The sequence below is a fragment of the Oryza sativa genome, chromosome 7 (assembly GCF_034140825.1).
Source record: "Oryza sativa Japonica Group chromosome 7, ASM3414082v1".
NCBI classification, from domain to species: Eukaryota; Viridiplantae; Streptophyta; class Magnoliopsida; order Poales; family Poaceae; genus Oryza; species Oryza sativa.
In genome coordinates this window covers 7,480,807-7,498,203 of record NC_089041.1, presented here as the reverse complement: position 1 = coordinate 7,498,203, position 17,397 = coordinate 7,480,807, and the positions used below count along the sequence as shown (strand labels likewise).

General features: G+C 44.6%; 2 protein-coding genes and 1 long non-coding RNA gene across 4 annotated transcripts; 2 read left to right on the top strand and 1 right to left on the bottom strand.

Annotated features, from left to right (window-relative positions):
* The first annotated feature begins 545 nt into the window (after positions 1–545).
* LOC4342784 (PHD finger protein ALFIN-LIKE 2-like) lies at positions 546–4,030 on the top strand. Of its 2 annotated transcripts, none has more exons than NM_001403036.1 (5): positions 546–719; positions 838–870; positions 968–1,190; positions 3,207–3,330; positions 3,431–4,030. In NM_001403036.1, exons 1-5 carry the CDS (start codon positions 617–619, stop codon positions 3,680–3,682), a joined length of 735 nt encoding a protein of 244 aa, NP_001389965.1. In that variant the 5' UTR covers positions 546–616; the 3' UTR covers positions 3,683–4,030. The 2 variants fall into 2 exon arrangements, with proteins under 2 accessions (NP_001389965.1, NP_001389966.1); NM_001403037.1 differs by having other exon boundaries at positions 550–719; positions 2,681–3,330; positions 3,431–3,832.
* A 4,666-nt stretch (positions 4,031–8,696) lies between these two features.
* Positions 8,697–10,009, bottom strand: LOC136357239 (uncharacterized). The gene is made up of 2 exons (XR_010742436.1): positions 9,871–10,009; positions 8,697–9,788 (listed from the first exon to the last, which is right to left on the bottom strand). It is a non-coding gene; the product is annotated as an uncharacterized lncRNA (long non-coding RNA).
* Positions 8,904–13,059, top strand: LOC4342783 (cadmium/zinc-transporting ATPase HMA3-like). The gene is made up of 7 exons (XM_015791882.3): positions 8,904–9,340; positions 9,443–9,798; positions 9,887–10,142; positions 10,356–10,493; positions 10,590–10,920; positions 11,104–11,309; positions 11,422–13,059. Exons 1-7 carry the CDS (start codon positions 9,052–9,054, stop codon positions 12,858–12,860), a joined length of 3,015 nt encoding a protein of 1,004 aa, XP_015647368.1. The 5' UTR covers positions 8,904–9,051; the 3' UTR covers positions 12,861–13,059.
* The last annotated feature ends 4,338 nt before the right edge of the window (positions 13,060–17,397 follow it).

Below are 17,397 nucleotides of genomic sequence, written 5' to 3'. Positions count from 1 at the left end.
TAAGGAAAAACCTTTTCAATCTAACTATAGTATTATAGTATAATTGTAATATAATTCCACTATAATTGTAATATGACTTATATATAAGTGTTATAATAATATATACAACTTTATATCTAACTTATATAAAGATAACAATATAGTTATAGTGTAGTTACGTGGTAGTTATAATATAACTATACTATATAATTGCATTGTAGTTACACTATAACTATTACTATATTTATATTTGAAAGGTTTTTTTTATCAAAAAACTTGTGACAGTTTTTTAATAATTCCGATTCTAAATTTCTCCAAAAAATACTAACCAGCTCGCAGGAGACAGAGACATGACCCATGCGCAGAAGATCTCCAATTGCCAGGTCAGCCTCCCACGGCCCCATCCACCACGCAGCCCCCACCCCGACTACGTTCCTAGACCCTGTCTTCCACGTGATTCAGTGCCCCACGTCACTGATAGCTGGGCCCCACCCAACTGTCGGTCCACTGCACCCGTGGACGGGTAACCCGCAGCCTTAAATCTCGGCTTGTGTCAGAGCCGCTCCGAACCCCCTCTCTCCCATCGCCGCCGCCGCCGCCGCCGACACAGCCGCTGACCTCGCCGCCGCCGACGCCGATGGAGATGGCCGCCCCCGTCTCCCCCGCGCCGCGCACCGTCGAGGACATCTTCAAGGACTTCTCCGGCCGCCGCGCCGGCCTCGTCCGCGCCCTCACCGTCGGTAAGTAATAACGACGAACACCTCGCCCGCCTCTCTCTCTATCTCTCTTCGGTTGTCTCCTCTTCTGGATCTAACGAGCTCGCCGCCCGTGCGGGGGGTTTTTGTTTGTGCCGCGCAGATGTGGATGAGTTCTACGGATTCTGCGACCCAGGTAAGACCGAACCGGATCGGATCTGATGAGGGTAGAGAGAGTTCGGGTGGTGGTTTTGTGTGTGGGGTTTGATTTGGGGTTTTGGGGATGTGAGCAGAGAAGGAGAATTTGTGCCTGTACGGGCACCCGAACGGGCGGTGGGAGGTGGCGCTGCCGGCGGAGGAGGTGCCGCCGGAGCTGCCGGAGCCGGCGCTCGGGATCAACTTCGCCAGGGACGGGATGCACCGCCGCGACTGGCTCTCGCTCGTCGCCGTCCACTCCGACTCGTGGCTGCTCTCCGTCGCCTTCTTCTTCGGCGCGCGCCTCAACGGCAACGAGAGGTACCAGCCACACGCTTTTCCTCCATTAGATCTCGTGAAAATTGACCATCTATGAAGAAGAAAAGATCACTTACTTGGAGCGTATAATTCGATGGGTGCAAGTGCAATCGAACTCTGTTCTTGCCTTGTGGGTTGTGGGTGCAGTGTAATGCCGTTCTTGTGCTTGCCCCGTGGGGGTTTATGGATTTGCATATTTTATTTCAGCTCAACTGGTCCATGTGTGCGCTTGTGCTGTGTTGCACATGTTTATTGTGCTTTATTTCACCATTCTTTTTTCTCTTTGCTGTGAATGGGGGCCATGTTTCTCACTGTGTTTGCTTTATTTTCTCTCTTTCTTTTCTTCGTTTGCTGAATTGATTTTATTTTTTGCCATAAAATTGCAAAACAGTGCTGTGTGTACTTGGTGATGATTATTACTCCTACCAGTAGTAATTGCCTTTGAAATAAGTTCCCGGGCTGTCTGAAAATTTGATCTTTCACTTGGAACATGTTTTGACAGATTTCTTTTCAGTTTTCACATCCTTGTCAGAAGTTGGGGGGCTGACGGTGATAGGCTCTGTGTACTTCACAGTACATTGAAACTTTGAAAGGTCTCAGTGTCTGCACAAATTTTTGTTTCGTGTTACAATTCGAGTGTTGTGCTATATGGATGACCTTTCATCATAATGCTTTTTAGTCATTTGGGTTTTGGATACCTTAATTCATGTTTTTCAAGAGTACCTATTTTATGGACCATGGCAGTAAAAGTGTTCGCAAATTAGGATACAACTAATAAACAATCAAATGGGCAAGTACCATTCTTATTCAACTTAACATGCCATAAATTGAATTCTTTCTTTCTATTGAGCTTCAGTTGTGTTTGCTCTGTTCCTTCGTTCTTCCTTAAGAAACTTTGGGATTACAATTTGCTTTGTGTCCTTAATTTTCAAGTTCTGCAAATACTCGTTGAATATTTTTCTCGCTACATTTTAATTCCTAAAATGCAATGTGTCATATGGAGTCTTTTGATGGATAACCAAAGGGTAGATGAAGTTTTATGTGCCTAAATTATTAGTACTGTTAGGTTGAATCATTAATTGGCCTCTGGTCCTTTTTTAATGTTTTATGCAGGAAGTTTTGTGTTTTTTGCTTTGGTCTACTTGAGTACTTGACTGCCATGCAAACCATAAGTCGTAATTCTGTGATATTGCAATTTTTTTCTTAGCAAAAGTTATCTTGTTTATTCTGTTTTTCAGTTTGATTTTTTTTTTGGTTCAGTTAATCTTGCTAGTTTCCTGGTTGAACTTTGCATTTCTATTCCAGCCATTTTTCTCTTCTCTTTTCTCCCTGAGATGAGGCTTTGACGCTTTGTGAGCTTAAGTTTCTATCATTTTGGCATAGTAATTCTGCCTGCTTTCATTGTACTCTAGTATCTATTTTCCTGCACACTTTCCACTTCTATTTGAATTTATTTTTCTTCTGTTTCATCTTACTATCTGTTACTGTATCAGGGCAGTAGAGTGCTAAACTGTGAAGTGCTGCCATCTGTTCTTTCATGTGCTTCGTTTGTGTTGCACAAGGAGCTAAATCAGTCACAAAATTTGTATTATCATTATGTAATGGGAAGCATTATCTGTTCCTTATCTGTTTGTTTATGTTGCTTTCATGTTTGTTTATAGTGTTTCGTTGCTTATCTGTTGTCTTTCGAAGGATTCATATTGTACGCTGGATTATTTTTTAACTCCCAAGGAAATATTGGGTCATGCCTCACAAGTGTTTTCTTTCTTTATGTACAAATTCTATTTTATTTGTTGCATTACTTCATGGATATCTTGTTTCCATATTTTTGTCTATCCTGCCCAGGGCTAACCTGTTGAAACATAAAACTTGTGCCATGTGTATTGGTGTCTTGGATTCATATTCTGATTTGAACATCCCTTTGCATCAACCATTATCTCTGTTAAGAACCCAAAGTATCATATCATGGTTAACAAAATCCTTTTCCTGGATCCAATGTGTTGCTCTCTTGATTGTCAGGAAGCGCTTATTCAGCTTGATCAATGACCATCCAACCGTGCTTGAAGCACTGTCTGATAGGAAGCATGGAAGGGATAATAAATCTGGTGCCGACAATGGCAGCAAATCCAGGCACTCAGGAAAGGTGCCGTACCAGTGCTCTTAGTTTTTATTTTCATCATGAACCATTTCTGAACTGTGCCCATTTGAGTTTTTACGAACTGAAAGCTGGCTTTGTTATGCAGCGAGCAAATGACGTGCAGACAAAAACCTCGAGGCCAGCAGTTGTTGACGATGGGTACGATGAAGAAGAACACAGTGAAACCCTATGTGGAACCTGCGGTGGCCGCTACAACGCCAACGAGTTTTGGATTGGGTGCGACATTTGCGAGCGGTGGTTCCACGGCAAATGCGTTAGGATAACACCAGCGAAAGCGGAACACATAAAGCACTACAAGTGCCCTGATTGCAGCAGCTCCAAGAAGAGTAGGCAATAAAAACCATGGAGCTGCTGCTGTGGCTCTCTACTGCTGACTAAGCTGATCAATCAAATGATACTTGCCATCCCTCTTCCAGTCCCAAGTTGGCGGCAGATGTGAAGAATTTGCTCTAGAACATTGCGCACTGTTGTGGTAGATGCTGGAAAACAAAAAAGAAGAAACTTTACAGGATAGTTTGTTTCATAAACTGGTCGGTTACTGTTGTGGTTGTTCATTTGAGATATGGATACTGTTACATTGTAGCCTTTAGAGGAAATTTGTTCATGCCTTGTTTCTAATTTGGTATGTCCTTCCCTTGCTGCATGACATTGATTTCTCTCTACAAGTTTCTGTCTGTCACTGTGCATATATACTGTGGTTTGTCTCGGTGTGTACTGTGGAACAGTCCTGTCTGCTGGGATATTTGGTCCTTGGTTCGTCTACTCTGTGGTGCATCAGGGAGGGATTCAGGGTTTCTAGTTTTTGGAGGGAATCTGCAGGCAGGGATATGCTCGTTTTCAGAGCAGAAGCAATTATCAAGATCACGGGAATGCTATTCCCAATCTGATACTCCCTCCTGATAATCTCATAATAAGTTCACTTTTAGCTTTTCCATTTGTTATAAGTTCATTTTTAGAGCAATATTATATCGGAGTTTATGAACGTTGGGAATATAATTGTATTGAAATATAATTGTATCGAGAGTAGTTAAATTGAAGAATAGTTACATTAGCATTTGATAAAGTAGGGGTATAGTCTTTTTAGTTTTGTATTATATATTAGTATTAGTATGTGTGGGATGGATGAAAAATGAATGGGAGTGCCTAGCAATCATTCGAATGATTTTTTCATTCATCTCACTCGGATTTTTCAACATATGGATGTGCGCCACGTTGCAGAGGGAAACAGGCTAGCTTAATAGTAAGTTCGTAACAACAGACCCAATATGACAGTTATAAGTCCAAAGATGTTTAATAAAAAAAAATAAAAATGTCATCAACATATGCATCAGCAAGCGTCAAGCGAATACATATAATCTTTCCCAAAAAAATGTTTTTGGTTTCCTAAACTGAAAATATGAAGCAAAGTAACTGAACGTATAATCTTTCCCAAAAATTTGTTTTGGTTTTCTAAACTGAAAATATGAAGCAAAATAACTTATTAAAAGCCTAAATTTTATCCTCAAAAATTAAAAGTGGACCATTATGTTAAACTACCAACATGATTTCCGTTTTCCTCCGTCAGCGCACTACCTCCTAGCACTCCCCCTAAGGGCATCTACAATCACTAACTGAGGGTACTCTAGGTGTACTCACATCTACAATGCAGGCCATGTCTGGTAGCCCAATGAGTGTCCCAACCCAAAATAGCCCATTTCTCTCATCCTCCTCTCTTTCCTATTCTACCCCTCTCTTCCCTCTCTCTCTCTCCCTCCGCACGACCGCATGCGCATTCCTCTCTCCCTCCACCCGTTGTTCCACTCACAGCCTGCTTCCCTCTCTCCCGCCGCTGCTCCCGCCGCCGCCTGCCACCTCCGCTCGTCTCCCTCTCCCTTTCTCTCTCTCTCTCTCTCTCACTACCACCACCGTCTCCCGCCGCCGCCCCCGAATCGAGCTCATGGGACGGAGGCGGCAGTCATCATCGTCATCGTCTGGTAGCTGGAGCAGCAGATCCGGGGCGGAGGCGACCGACGGCGAGCGGCGCACGGGGCGGAGGTGGCAGTCGTCATCGTCCGGTGGCCGGAGGCGGCAGATCTGGCCGCTCTCTCCCTCTCTCTCTCTCCCGTGGAAGGTGGCGGCGGCGACCCCGGAGGCGGCAGATCCGGCGCCGCCGTGGCCGGATCTGGCCCCCCGGCGGATGGAGTGGCGCCGGCCGCGCCGCATCGAGACGGTGGTGGTGCCGGTGGTGGCCGCATCGACGATGGCACCGTCATTCTTCACCGCACTCGCCGACGCCGCCCCCTCCTCACCCTCCCTTCTTCTCTCTGACAGCGAGCAGCCGCATCGAGCAGACGGTGGTGGCATCAGCGGTGGCTGCATCGATGATGGCGCCGTCGCCTTCTTCACCGCGCTCGCCACCTCGCTCCTCGCCCTCCCTTCTTCTCTCCGGCGGCAAGCGGCACCTTCGCCTCGCCCTTGACGCGCGGGCCGGTGACATAGGGGAGAAGGGTGGAAGAGGAAATCAAAGCTCTGGGGTGCGTCGCCTCAAGAACCTACCTACGCAATGGGTTTCTTCGCCCCGTCCCCCTGGAAAAAGCGAGCGAGCGACGCGTCCCCCAGCTAGGGCGCGCGTTTCATCCCAGGGGACGACGCAGACGAAAAGCCTAATGGACAGCGCTAGGGAGACGGACCGAAGCACTACATTGGTGATTGCCTAAAGCCGCGCCGATCTCCCACGTGCGGGAAAAGCGCTCCCCCCTAAAGCCATGCCGTTCGCCCACACGTGGGAAGGAGAGGAGGAAGTACAAGGTGGGAGCGACGATATTGGGAGTGGGCAAGGGCGCCGTTTTCTCTGACATATCAACATAACTCCAAAAATCATGTAGGGGAGTAGGGGATCTGTTGGAGTGCTTTTTTTTTCACTAAAATACCTGAAAATTGGTTTTGGAGATGAAATAGGAGGACCATTAGTGATGCTGTAAGAACTTTAAAAAAATTACGATGGTCAAGGAAAATATAGTTTATCTTAAATATAGTTTATCTTATGGCAATAAAATATTTAAATTAAGTTGAGTTGTCTCTACGTATAGCTTAAAATGATACTCCCTCCATTCTTAAATATTTGACGTCGTTGACTTTTTTAAACATGTTTGACCGTTCATCTTATTCAAAAAAACTTATGTGAATATTATTCAAAAACTTGAGTAGTAGTAGTATAATATTTAACAATGAATCAAATGATAGGAAAAGAATTAGTAATTACTTAATTCTTTTGATAAGACGAACGGTCAAACATGTTTAAAAAAGTCAACTGCGTCAAATATCTAGAGACGGAATGTGTACATAGGAATAGTATTTTTGCATATCCCACCAAAATAAAATGACCAAATGACCCAATTTGTCGGGGGTACCTTTAGCGCATGTTGCTAGATTGTGCAAATTTATCCCCTTTTTTTCAAATAATGAAATAATGGATTAATTCGTACGCTCCCTGAATTTATAAACAGTGTTTAAAAAACTTTCTATACATTAATTTCTAAGAATATTGTTTTAAATCTATTTTCTATCTTCATAACGTTTAATTCATTTATATCCTCAAATAATTATAATAAATCATTCGACTATTCGGTCATTCAGCATAAAAGAATAGAGCCGTGGACATGCGAACCCACATGCTGACATGCATGAACAATAATCTTTCATCAATTTGTGTTATTTGCGAAATCAATTAAATTTTATCCATAAGATGACTAGTGGCAGCTGTAGATACGTGGTATGGTCTACTCTCTTGCAGATTGCGAATAGTTTATCATTAGGTATTAAGCTTAATAAAGGGCTGTTTAGATTATAGCCAAAATAAAGTTTACCAAATTTTGTCATTACCAAAAGTTTGATAATATTACTAAGTTTTGGCAGGATTTCTTACGTGTTTACCAAAGTTTGGTAAAAAAAATAAATAGTTGCATATTTTTGGTAACTTTATTACAAATTGATATAGTTAATCTGAACAACCTCTAAGTCAATGCTTGCTTCACGTGTTTTACCTGCAAGTTCACACACACACACAAAATGCATATTTGTATCTCAAGTTCAGTAGGCATGCAAGTCAAAACTGAATCCCTCCATGGTTTAAACTTTAAAATGGCATTTATAATTTTACTGCTGTAGGTTGGCATTTGTTATTTGCAATCGCTTTCATACGGTCAGAGATGCTTGTCATATTCTACCCTTTGGCCTCCATCTGTTTCTCGTTTTGCTTTCGTTACGGATAATATGGGAATATTTTAGAGGACAAAGTGGCCATCCGGTGAGCCAAGTTTCATAATTGTTTAACCCGTTTTATGGTGTGGAGTGTACCCTTAGCATTGCGACATGAATGGCTGAAAAATCATAGTTAGATTTTTCTAAAATGCAGTTTAGTCATATTTTAAGCAAACAGCCAACAGAAAAGACATGTGAAAATGGAAATTTTAATATCCACTCTTCGAAAAATAACATGTAAATAGCATGGGGGTTGAGCTGTCAACAGCAGAGAGAGCACTCCCCTGTTACACCCATAAAAAATTCTATGAAAAAAAGTAAATATTATTGTTACATCCGTCCCATAATAATTATAACTGTAAGATTCAAATTAATTCTAAAATAGTTATTACAATAGAGTAGTAATTATCCCATCAATCACTCTCATTCAAAATTTTCACTATTTTACCATCATTCATCCTCCCAGTCCTACCTATATATATTATTAAACCTTAATATATATTAAACAACCTAGAATTAAAATTATTTTGGGATGGAGATAATATTATACGCGTGTAAAACCTCAAATTTAAATTTAACAATTTTAAGAGTATAAATCTATCATAATTTTATCTTTTTTCTTTCTATTACGATAAATTTCAAGATGAGACTTAGATGCATGTTACTTGTAAAAACAAATATAATTTTTATTGATATCTGTTAATTGGTGTAAAGTTTGTGCATTCATGATACATTCCAATTTTGTAAAAGCTTACTATTTTACTCATGAACTTTAAGCAGCATATATGAAGGGTGTGTTTAGTTCACGTTAAAATTAGAAGTTTGGTTGAAATTGGAACAATGTGACAGAAAAGTTAAAAGTTTGTGTGTTTAGGAAAGTTTTGATGTGATAAAAAAGTTGGAAGTTTGTTGAAAAAAGTTTGGAACTAAACTCAGCCGAATTTTAGGGAACATTTGGTTTGGTATGAACTTTGGAATTCATGATCCGACCCGTTTGTTGCCAATTCAGGTGACCAAATTTCAGTACGCCAACCATTTGCAGTTGTTTTTGACGAACCTAACTTCAAACAAATGCAATTTGGAGCAACAATACTATTATTATAGCCACTATCAGAGCAAAAACAACTACTACCTTAGATGAGGAATTAATAAATAATCCAAACTGGTCCCCTACTGCTAGGTTGCTGATTAAGATGAGTGATTAAGCATCAATTAAATCAAGACGACTAGCTCCCCACTCACTGCCAGGTGGGCCCACCTTGTCGGATTAGAGGAAAGTCCCTCACTGCCATACACAACCATTGCCGGATTAGCTGTCCATCGATTACAAAAATCCCAAATCTTTTGGCGCCGCCGTCGCTGTCGCCGACGACACCACCGCCGCCGCCGTCCTCGTCATCTCCAGATCGCCCTCTCCTTGATCCCCACTTGCATCGCCCCGGAGGCGCGGTGGACGAGACGACGGCGATGGCCGGAAAGGATGAGGCGGAAGGGCTCGAGGCGAGGCTGCTGCTGCTGCCGCCTGAGGCGGCGGCGGAGGAGCCGACGAGGTGTGGCGGCGGCGACGGCGGCGGCGGCGGGAGGAAGCGGAAGAAGACGTACCTTGATGTCCTTGGCGTGTGCTGCTCCGCGGAGGTCGCGCTGGTGGAGCGGCTGCTCGCGCCGCTCGACGGCGTCCGCGTGGTGTCCGTCGTCGTGGCGTCCCGCACCGTCGTCGTCGAGCACGACCCCGCCGCCGCCCCGGAGTCCGCCATCGGTAAGCCACCGCGCGCGCGCGCGCCATTAATCCTCCACGCGATTCTCGCGCGAGATTCTCACTGAATCGAGTCGTCGTCGTCGTCTTTGTCTTGGAGTGCAGTGAAGGCGCTGAACAAGGCCGGCCTCGAGGCGTCGGTGCGAGCCTACGGCAGCAGCGGCGTGGTCAGCCGGTGGCCGAGCCCGTACATCGTCGCCTCCGGCGTCCTCCTCACGGCGTCCTTCTTCGAGTGGCTCTTCCCTCCCCTGCAGTGCCTGGCCGTGGCGGCCGTCGTCGCCGGCGCGCCGCCGATGGTGCGCCGTGGGTTCGCCGCGGCGAGCCGGCTGTCGCTCGACATCAACGTCCTCATGCTCATCGCCGTCGCCGGCGCGCTCTGCCTCGGCGACTACACGGAGGCCGGCGCCATCGTCTTCCTCTTCACCACCGCAGAATGGCTCGAGACGCTGGCCTGCACAAAGGTAGGAGTACATGTCAATGTCCTCTTCACCAAATCCATGGCGATCTTGGCACGAACCCGGACGAACACTCACGTTGCGAGGTGTGCAGGCGAGCGCCGGGATGTCGTCGTTGATGGGCATGCTGCCGGTGAAGGCGGTCATCGCGACGACGGGCGAGGTTGTCAGCGTGCGCGACGTCCGCGTGGGCGACGTCGTCGCGGTCAGGGCCGGCGAGATCGTCCCCGTCGACGGCGTGGTGGTCGACGGCCAGAGCGAGGTCGACGAGAGGAGCCTCACCGGCGAGTCCTTCCCGGTGCCGAAGCAGCCGCACTCCGAGGTCTGGGCCGGCACAATGAACTTTGACGGTAAACAAACAAACAATCAAAAAAATCTCTCATCTCTTAGTTTCAGAGTTCCCAAATGTACGGAACTCTGAAACGTCCGTGTCGTTGAATTGTCCGTCTTTTCTCATCAGCTTAAGTTCTGGTAAACTGATTGACGCATCCAACTCAATAGTCACAATAGCACACATTTGTTCATGTCATGATCAATGGGATTGAGAGGCTGTCACGTTTCAGGTTACATTGCTGTGAGAACTACGGCTCTCGCCGAGAACTCGACGGTGGCGAAGATGGAGAGGCTGGTGGAGGCGGCGCAGAACAGCAGGTCGAAGACGCAGCGGCTGATCGATTCGTGCGCAAAGTACTACACGCCGGGTGCGCAATCGGCATCGCCTAAACTCTCAACATCTCCAATTTTACAACACAAAATTCATCAGTAACAAAGACATTTCTGTTCTTGGTGCGTTGCAGCCGTGGTGGTTGTTGCAGCAGGAGTGGCCCTGATCCCGGCTCTGCTCGGAGCAGATGGCCTTGAGCAATGGTGGAAGCTGGCTCTGGTGATGCTTGTGAGCGCGTGCCCCTGCGCATTAGTGCTGTCGACACCGGTGGCATCCTTCTGCGCAATGCTGCGCGCTGCGAGGATGGGGATCTTCATCAAGGGTGGAGATGTTCTTGAATCACTTGGGGAGATCAGGGCCGTCGCGTTCGACAAGACCGGGACGATCACCAGAGGAGAGTTCAGCATCGACTCGTTCCATCTGGTTGGGGATCACAAGGTTGAGATGGATCATCTTCTTTACTGGTAAGACTGAGAAAGAAGATTTCATTTCAGCTCTTGGAATGCAGCTGCTACACTGAACAAATTTGACAGATTTTCAACTGTTGTCGGTTTACGACTTGTCGAAAAATCCTTAGTACTTGTGATGGTTTGAATTGACTTGAACAGTGAAATGCTTGGCACAAATTATGTCTTTGGTTATTGCAGGATTGCAAGCATTGAGAGCAAGTCAAGCCACCCAATGGCAGCTGCACTTGTGGAGTATGCTCAATCCAAATCCATCCAACCAAACCCGGAAAATGTGGGCGATTTTCGGATATATCCCGGGGAGGGGATCTATGGAGAGATCCATGGAAAGCACATCTACATTGGGAACAGAAGGACATTGGCAAGAGCGTCATCACCTCAGTCAAGTGAGCAAAACACATCATTTGTAGTAGTAGTACAGTTCCTGACAATTAAGCTTCAGAATTAGCTGATCAGCTGAAGCTGAGCTGACTGAACTGAAATCTGTGACGTTTACAGCTCAAGAAATGGGTGAGATGATCAAGGGCGTGTCGATCGGCTACGTGATCTGCGACGGCGAGCTCGCCGGCGTCTTCTCGCTCTCCGACGACTGCCGGACCGGCGCGGCGGAGGCGATCCGGGAGCTTGGATCGCTGGGCATCAAGTCGGTTATGCTGACCGGGGACAGCAGCGCGGCGGCGACGCACGCGCAGGGCCAGCTCGGCGGCGTCATGGAGGAGCTCCACTCCGAGCTCCTCCCGGAGGACAAGGTCCGGCTCGTCAGCGGCCTCAAGGCGAGGTTCGGCCCGACGATGATGGTCGGGGACGGGATGAACGACGCGGCGGCGCTGGCGGCGGCGGACGTGGGCGTGTCCATGGGCATCTCCGGGTCGGCGGCGGCGATGGAGACCAGCCACGCGACGCTCATGTCGAGCGACGTGCTCAGGGTCCCCGAGGCCGTCAGGCTCGGCCGGTGCGCCCGCCGGACCATCGCCGTCAACGTGGCCGGCTCGGTGGCCGTGAAGGCCGCCGTGCTCGCGCTGGCCGCGGCGTGGCGCCCCGTGCTCTGGGCCGCCGTGCTCGCCGACGTCGGGACGTGCCTCCTCGTCGTGCTCAACAGCATGACGCTGCTCAGGGAGGAGTGGAAGGGCGGCGCCAAGGAGGACGGCGCGTGCCGCGCCACGGCGAGGTCGCTGGTGATGAGGTCCCAGCTCGCCGCCGACTCCCAAGCACCCAACGCCGCAGACGCTGGCGCCGCCGGCCGTGAGCAAACGAACGGCTGCCGTTGCTGTCCGAAGCCGGGCATGTCGCCCGAGCACTCGGTTGTCATCGACATCCGAGCCGACGGCGAGCGTCAAGAAGAGCGGCCGGCCGAGGCGGCCGTCGTTGCCAAATGTTGCGGCGGAGGCGGCGGCGAGGGCATCCGCTGCGGAGCCTCCAAGAAGCCAACTGCAACGGTCGTTGTTGCCAAATGTTGCGGGGGCGGCGGCGGCGGCGAGGGCACCAGGTGCGGCGCGTCCAAGAATCCGGCAACGGCGGCCGTCGTTGCCAAATGTTGCAGCGGAGGCGGCGGCGAGGGCATCGGCTGCGGAGCCTCCAAGAAGCCAACTGCAACGGCCGTTGTTGCCAAATGTTGCGGCGGCGGCGGCGAGGGCACCAGGTGCGCCGCGTCCAAGAAGCCGGCAACGGCGGCCGTCGTTGCCAAATGTTGCGGTGGCGATGGCGGCGAGGGCACCGGATGTGGTGCCTCCAAGAGGTCGCCGCCGGCTGAGGGAAGCTGCAGCGGCGGTGAAGGCGGTACCAATGGTGTTGGTCGTTGCTGCACGAGCGTGAAGAGGCCAACCTGTTGCGACATGGGAGCGGCGGAGGTGTCCGATTCTTCGCCGGAGACGGCGAAAGACTGCAGAAATGGGAGGTGTTGCGCGAAGACGATGAACTCCGGTGAAGTGAAAGGATGATGTTGCAAGATTGACCAGTAATTCACTCTACGAAATGTTAAGTTTTAACTGATCATTATTGTGTCATTTTCCTTGGGCTGAAATCATCTTGTAATGCATCAATGATTGTTGTACAGTACTAGTATCATTGAAAACTGCCAAATAACATGTAACATTCGAAATCCTTTTTTTCAATGTTGATACGTAGTTCACGATTGCATACCAACCCTCGTACATGTACATCGCACTCAATAGCCACAAGCGTGTCCCATTTGAGATAGATTATTGACAGAATTATTGGTTTGGAGTATCTAATTTACTAGATGATGTCCCGCGTCTTGCTACGGGATATATGTTAGATATCTATTATCTATCTATTCTATTCTATTCTATTATATACTAAAAGTCCATTAAACTTCCTACAAACGCTCCTAAGCCACCACGTGGCACTCCTACAAACGCTCCTAAGTCGCCACGTGGCACAATCTAATCTCACCGTCGATTTTTACTAAAGTTGGTGGACCCATTATTTTACACCATTAGATTAGATCTATTATTGACAAATACTTCCTCCATTTTTTATTAGATGACGCCGTTGACTTTTTCTCACATGTTTGACCATTCGTCTTATTAAAAAATTTTATGCAAATGCATAAGATATAAATTACACTTAAAGTAATATGAGTGATAAAACAACTCATAACAAAATATATTATAATTACGTAAATTTTTTTAATAAGACAAATGGTCAAGCATATGAGAAAAAGTTGACGGCGTCATTGTTAACAGTGAAATTTGGTAAGCCCGGAGTAATCATCGGCTTAGAGTCAACATCGGCTTCGAAGTCCTGAGATTAGCCGATGAGAGTTGTCAAGATGTCAGTTGTCGGATTCTTGCTATATTCGGTTAAGGGAATTGATTAAGGAAGCTTGTCCAGAAGAGACCAAGTTCAAATAGGATACGGCATGGCAAGTTATCTATTAATTAGGAATAGTTTGTTAGTTTCCTTTTATCTTTAGGAAAGTGTGTTTAGTGTCCTATAAGGACTTTATCTTTTCCTTTTATCTTTAGGAAAGTTTCTGTCTTGTCCGACAAGGACTTGTATCAACCCATGGGTATAAATATGTACACCCGGGGTCTATGTAATCTATCCTCACGATTAATACAATTCGGCGCATCGCCACCTTTTACCTTTTCTACTTTATTTTATCGTCCGGCGGGACTTGGCACCTGACGCAGGGCTGCATCAGTGTTCGATCTCCGGCGAAGGGATAAGTCCAATGTTCCGTCGGTTCAGGCAATTGTATCGTCTACGTCGGCGTCGTTCAAGGCTGCATCAGTACATTCAACCTCTTGGATTGCTCTGGTTTGAATGATATATTTGCCTACCCATTTATCATATGTCTCTGTTAATCTAGTCTTAGCATATCAATTTAGCTCTATCGGTTGCTTCTCGTTTTAGGGTTTCTACCGATATCGGCTAAATCGCGTTGCTAGATTAGATTAGCTTAGACATCTACCACCCTGAAAATCAGTCAACGGTTTGATTGTCTGGATATTGTGTTTCTTTTCATACTTAGTGCTGCATCAGTTAAGTTTGATCTACTAAGTCGTGCTTAGAACCGTAATCTCTAGCATGCTTTTTGACTGCCAATAAGGGTTTCATCGAGGTTTCAGCCGGTGAGTTATCTGGACGTTGTGTATGTTCCCCCGCCCTCTTCTAGACTTTATACATTTGTAAAAATATGTTCGGCTCATAAGGATTGCATATACATATAAGTTGGATTTAGCTGATGACAACAAAGGTTTCACTGTTTAATCTAATCTCGTGGATTTCATGACATCGGACCACCAGCCGATGTGTGCTTTAATCTTCGGATCAATGCTTATTCTATCATATCAATGCTAGCCGATTGGTTTATACTAGACTATATTATTGTTATATTTTATTATCAGTAGCCGATTGCCTATATATCATTATTTACTAAAGTGTTAGAATCTACATTGGATGTATAGCCGATTGCTTAAACTCTATCGTTATCGGCTGGTATCGGCATCGGCTATTATCGGCTATCGGCTGGAACTACTCCATCGGCTTGTCAGCCGATCAGCTGTTTTATCTGCTGTTTACATATTTTGTCAGTTGCAGGATCAAACTGACTGGCACGCCCGCATCTCATCAAGATTTGGACCTGCACAGGAGCTAAGCAGATCTCCCAGGCCGATGTGTTCGATTTTTTCGTCAACAGTCATCTATTAAAAAACGGAGGTAGTAACTACCTCGTGTTTATAACGTACAAGCGCTACTACTGTCCGTACATATTTGTACGATGCAAATGTTACTGTTGTTCTTTCCATACGTACAAACGTACATGATTGTGAAAACAAAACGATAAAGCTTTCCTAATCTTCACTTGAAGAAAAAAAAATACACATGTACATTAAAGACAGGAAAAACATACATTCATAAAAATCAATGGTCTTTAAAATATGATTTTCTACAATATAAAGATAAAATATATTACTTCATAAATATAAATATGTTTAGTTAAATTAACATGTATAATAAATATTCAATGAATTTTCTTCCAAATCTATATATTATATACTAAAAGTATATTAAACTTTGTACACACGCCTTTACACCGCTACGTGGCTCTTACATAAATTACAGAAATCTTAGAAATCTATTATATACTAAAAATCTGTTAAATGTCCTGTAAACGCTCCTACATTGTCACGTGACGCTCTAATAATGATAGAGAAATCCTAGAAATTTAGAGTAAAAAAAGAAAAGCATCCAACCTTTAATTTTCTATTAAATTAGTGGATCCGTTATTTTAAACATTGGATTAGAGCTCTTAGAATTCCCATGCTGCTAATATCTATCCAAAAAAAAACATAACTTGCTTACGTCGTACGATCGTCTCCCACCTGAAAAAAAAACTTAAATACCTACACCATATACGATCGAGAAAAAGATAAAGCCAAAAAATAAAAAAAAACATGCACACATATATAGGGGTGAAAACGGGTCGGGTTCGATCGAATGTCACCCTTCCCACATCCTAACCCATATTTTATAATTGGAATCGGGTCGGACACGGATAGTGCCGAATACGGATAGAAACTCGGATAATGTCGGGCAAAAATACGGAACTTATACATACCAAAATAGATATGTACACTATCGGTTACGGATATTTATTCCGATATCAAGTCGAAGCAACAATCTTATATATCATATAGGCAATCACTATTTAACAATTTCATATATCATATAATAAGATTATATTAGGTCATTAGGACCTTAGGAAATAAATAGGGTACAATACATCATAGTATAACCAATACATAGTACCAAAAAGTACCTCACAAAAACGTAATACGTGTAATATCCGTATAATTATCCGGGTAACACCCGGATTTTTTACCGGATAATCTGTATCCGTCGGATACTATATTCCCGAACCCGATCTCATATCCGCCAAAAAAGTCTCAGGTACTTGAATTTGTCCCGAAAGTAATGTGACCGGGCGGGTGAGTGGGACATACCCACGCCATTTTCACCCCTACACGTATATAATAGAATGGGAAAAAAATACTAATAAGGAAAAATCATCAGTGCCAGCACTGATTTGTGGTCAACAACCTTTAATCTATGATTTTATTAAAAATAATACTATATAGATATGCATAGTTAAACTTAATCGTAAACTTATTGTAGTGATAAATATATCATGACAAATGACGCCAACATGTAATAGCAAATGAGATCATAATGTTTCAAATAATTTCATATCAAATTTTATGGTGTCAAATATCACTTGACAAATATACACCGTTAATTTGAATCTACATATGTAAAAATCAAAATAACAAAACCTAGCATTGTTTTTTAAGTACATCGATCTATTCAGGTTTATTTAATTTTGGGAGAGAATGAGATTCTCAAAGTATTTGGAATTTTCAAAATTTTTCTTATTTGAGCTGTGAGAAGCACAATTAATAGATTTATGAGAAAATAAATTAAAGTTTATCCAGTGATAATAAAATAACAGAATTTAGATTTGGTTAATTTTTAAGTGGATCTTTTTAAGTTTATTTTGGGTGAGATTGAGATTCTAAAAGTATCTGAAATTTTTCAAAACTTTTTTATTGCTATTTGAGGAGTGAGATGCATACATGATAGATAGATATTTCTTATATGCCACTAAAAGTTCACCGGTTTCCTTATATGCCATCGTAAATTAGCTATTCCCGTATATGCCATCAAACGAAATTTTCGCTCACCTATATGCCATCCACGTCACCCAAGAGTAGAAATAGTGTTAGTTTTTTTGAAAAATGACAAAATTGCCCCTGGACTCCCTTTCCTGCTATGTAAAGAACAAATCAGGATGTGTTGCAGTTAAAACTATGACTATAACTTTAGCAATCATTATTGATTCAACACACAACCAATTTACCAAACAAATCAGGATGTGTTGCATTTAAAACTATGACTATAACTTTAGCAATCATTATTGATTCAACACACAACCAATTTACCAATGAC

Coding starts and splice junctions, on each gene's coding strand:
- LOC4342784 (NM_001403036.1), top strand. CDS start 617: ATGGAGATGGCCGCCCCCGTCTCCCCCGCGCCGCGCACCGTCGAGGAC. Junction 720..837: donor CGTCCGCGCCCTCACCGTCG/GTAAGTAATAAC, acceptor TGTGCCGCGCAG/ATGTGGATGAGTTCTACGGA. Junction 3,331..3,430: donor AATCCAGGCACTCAGGAAAG/GTGCCGTACCAG, acceptor TTTGTTATGCAG/CGAGCAAATGACGTGCAGAC.
- LOC4342783 (XM_015791882.3), top strand. CDS start 9,052: ATGGCCGGAAAGGATGAGGCGGAAGGGCTCGAGGCGAGGCTGCTGCTG. Junction 9,799..9,886: donor AGACGCTGGCCTGCACAAAG/GTAGGAGTACAT, acceptor CGAGGTGTGCAG/GCGAGCGCCGGGATGTCGTC. Junction 10,143..10,355: donor CGGCACAATGAACTTTGACG/GTAAACAAACAA, acceptor GTCACGTTTCAG/GTTACATTGCTGTGAGAACT.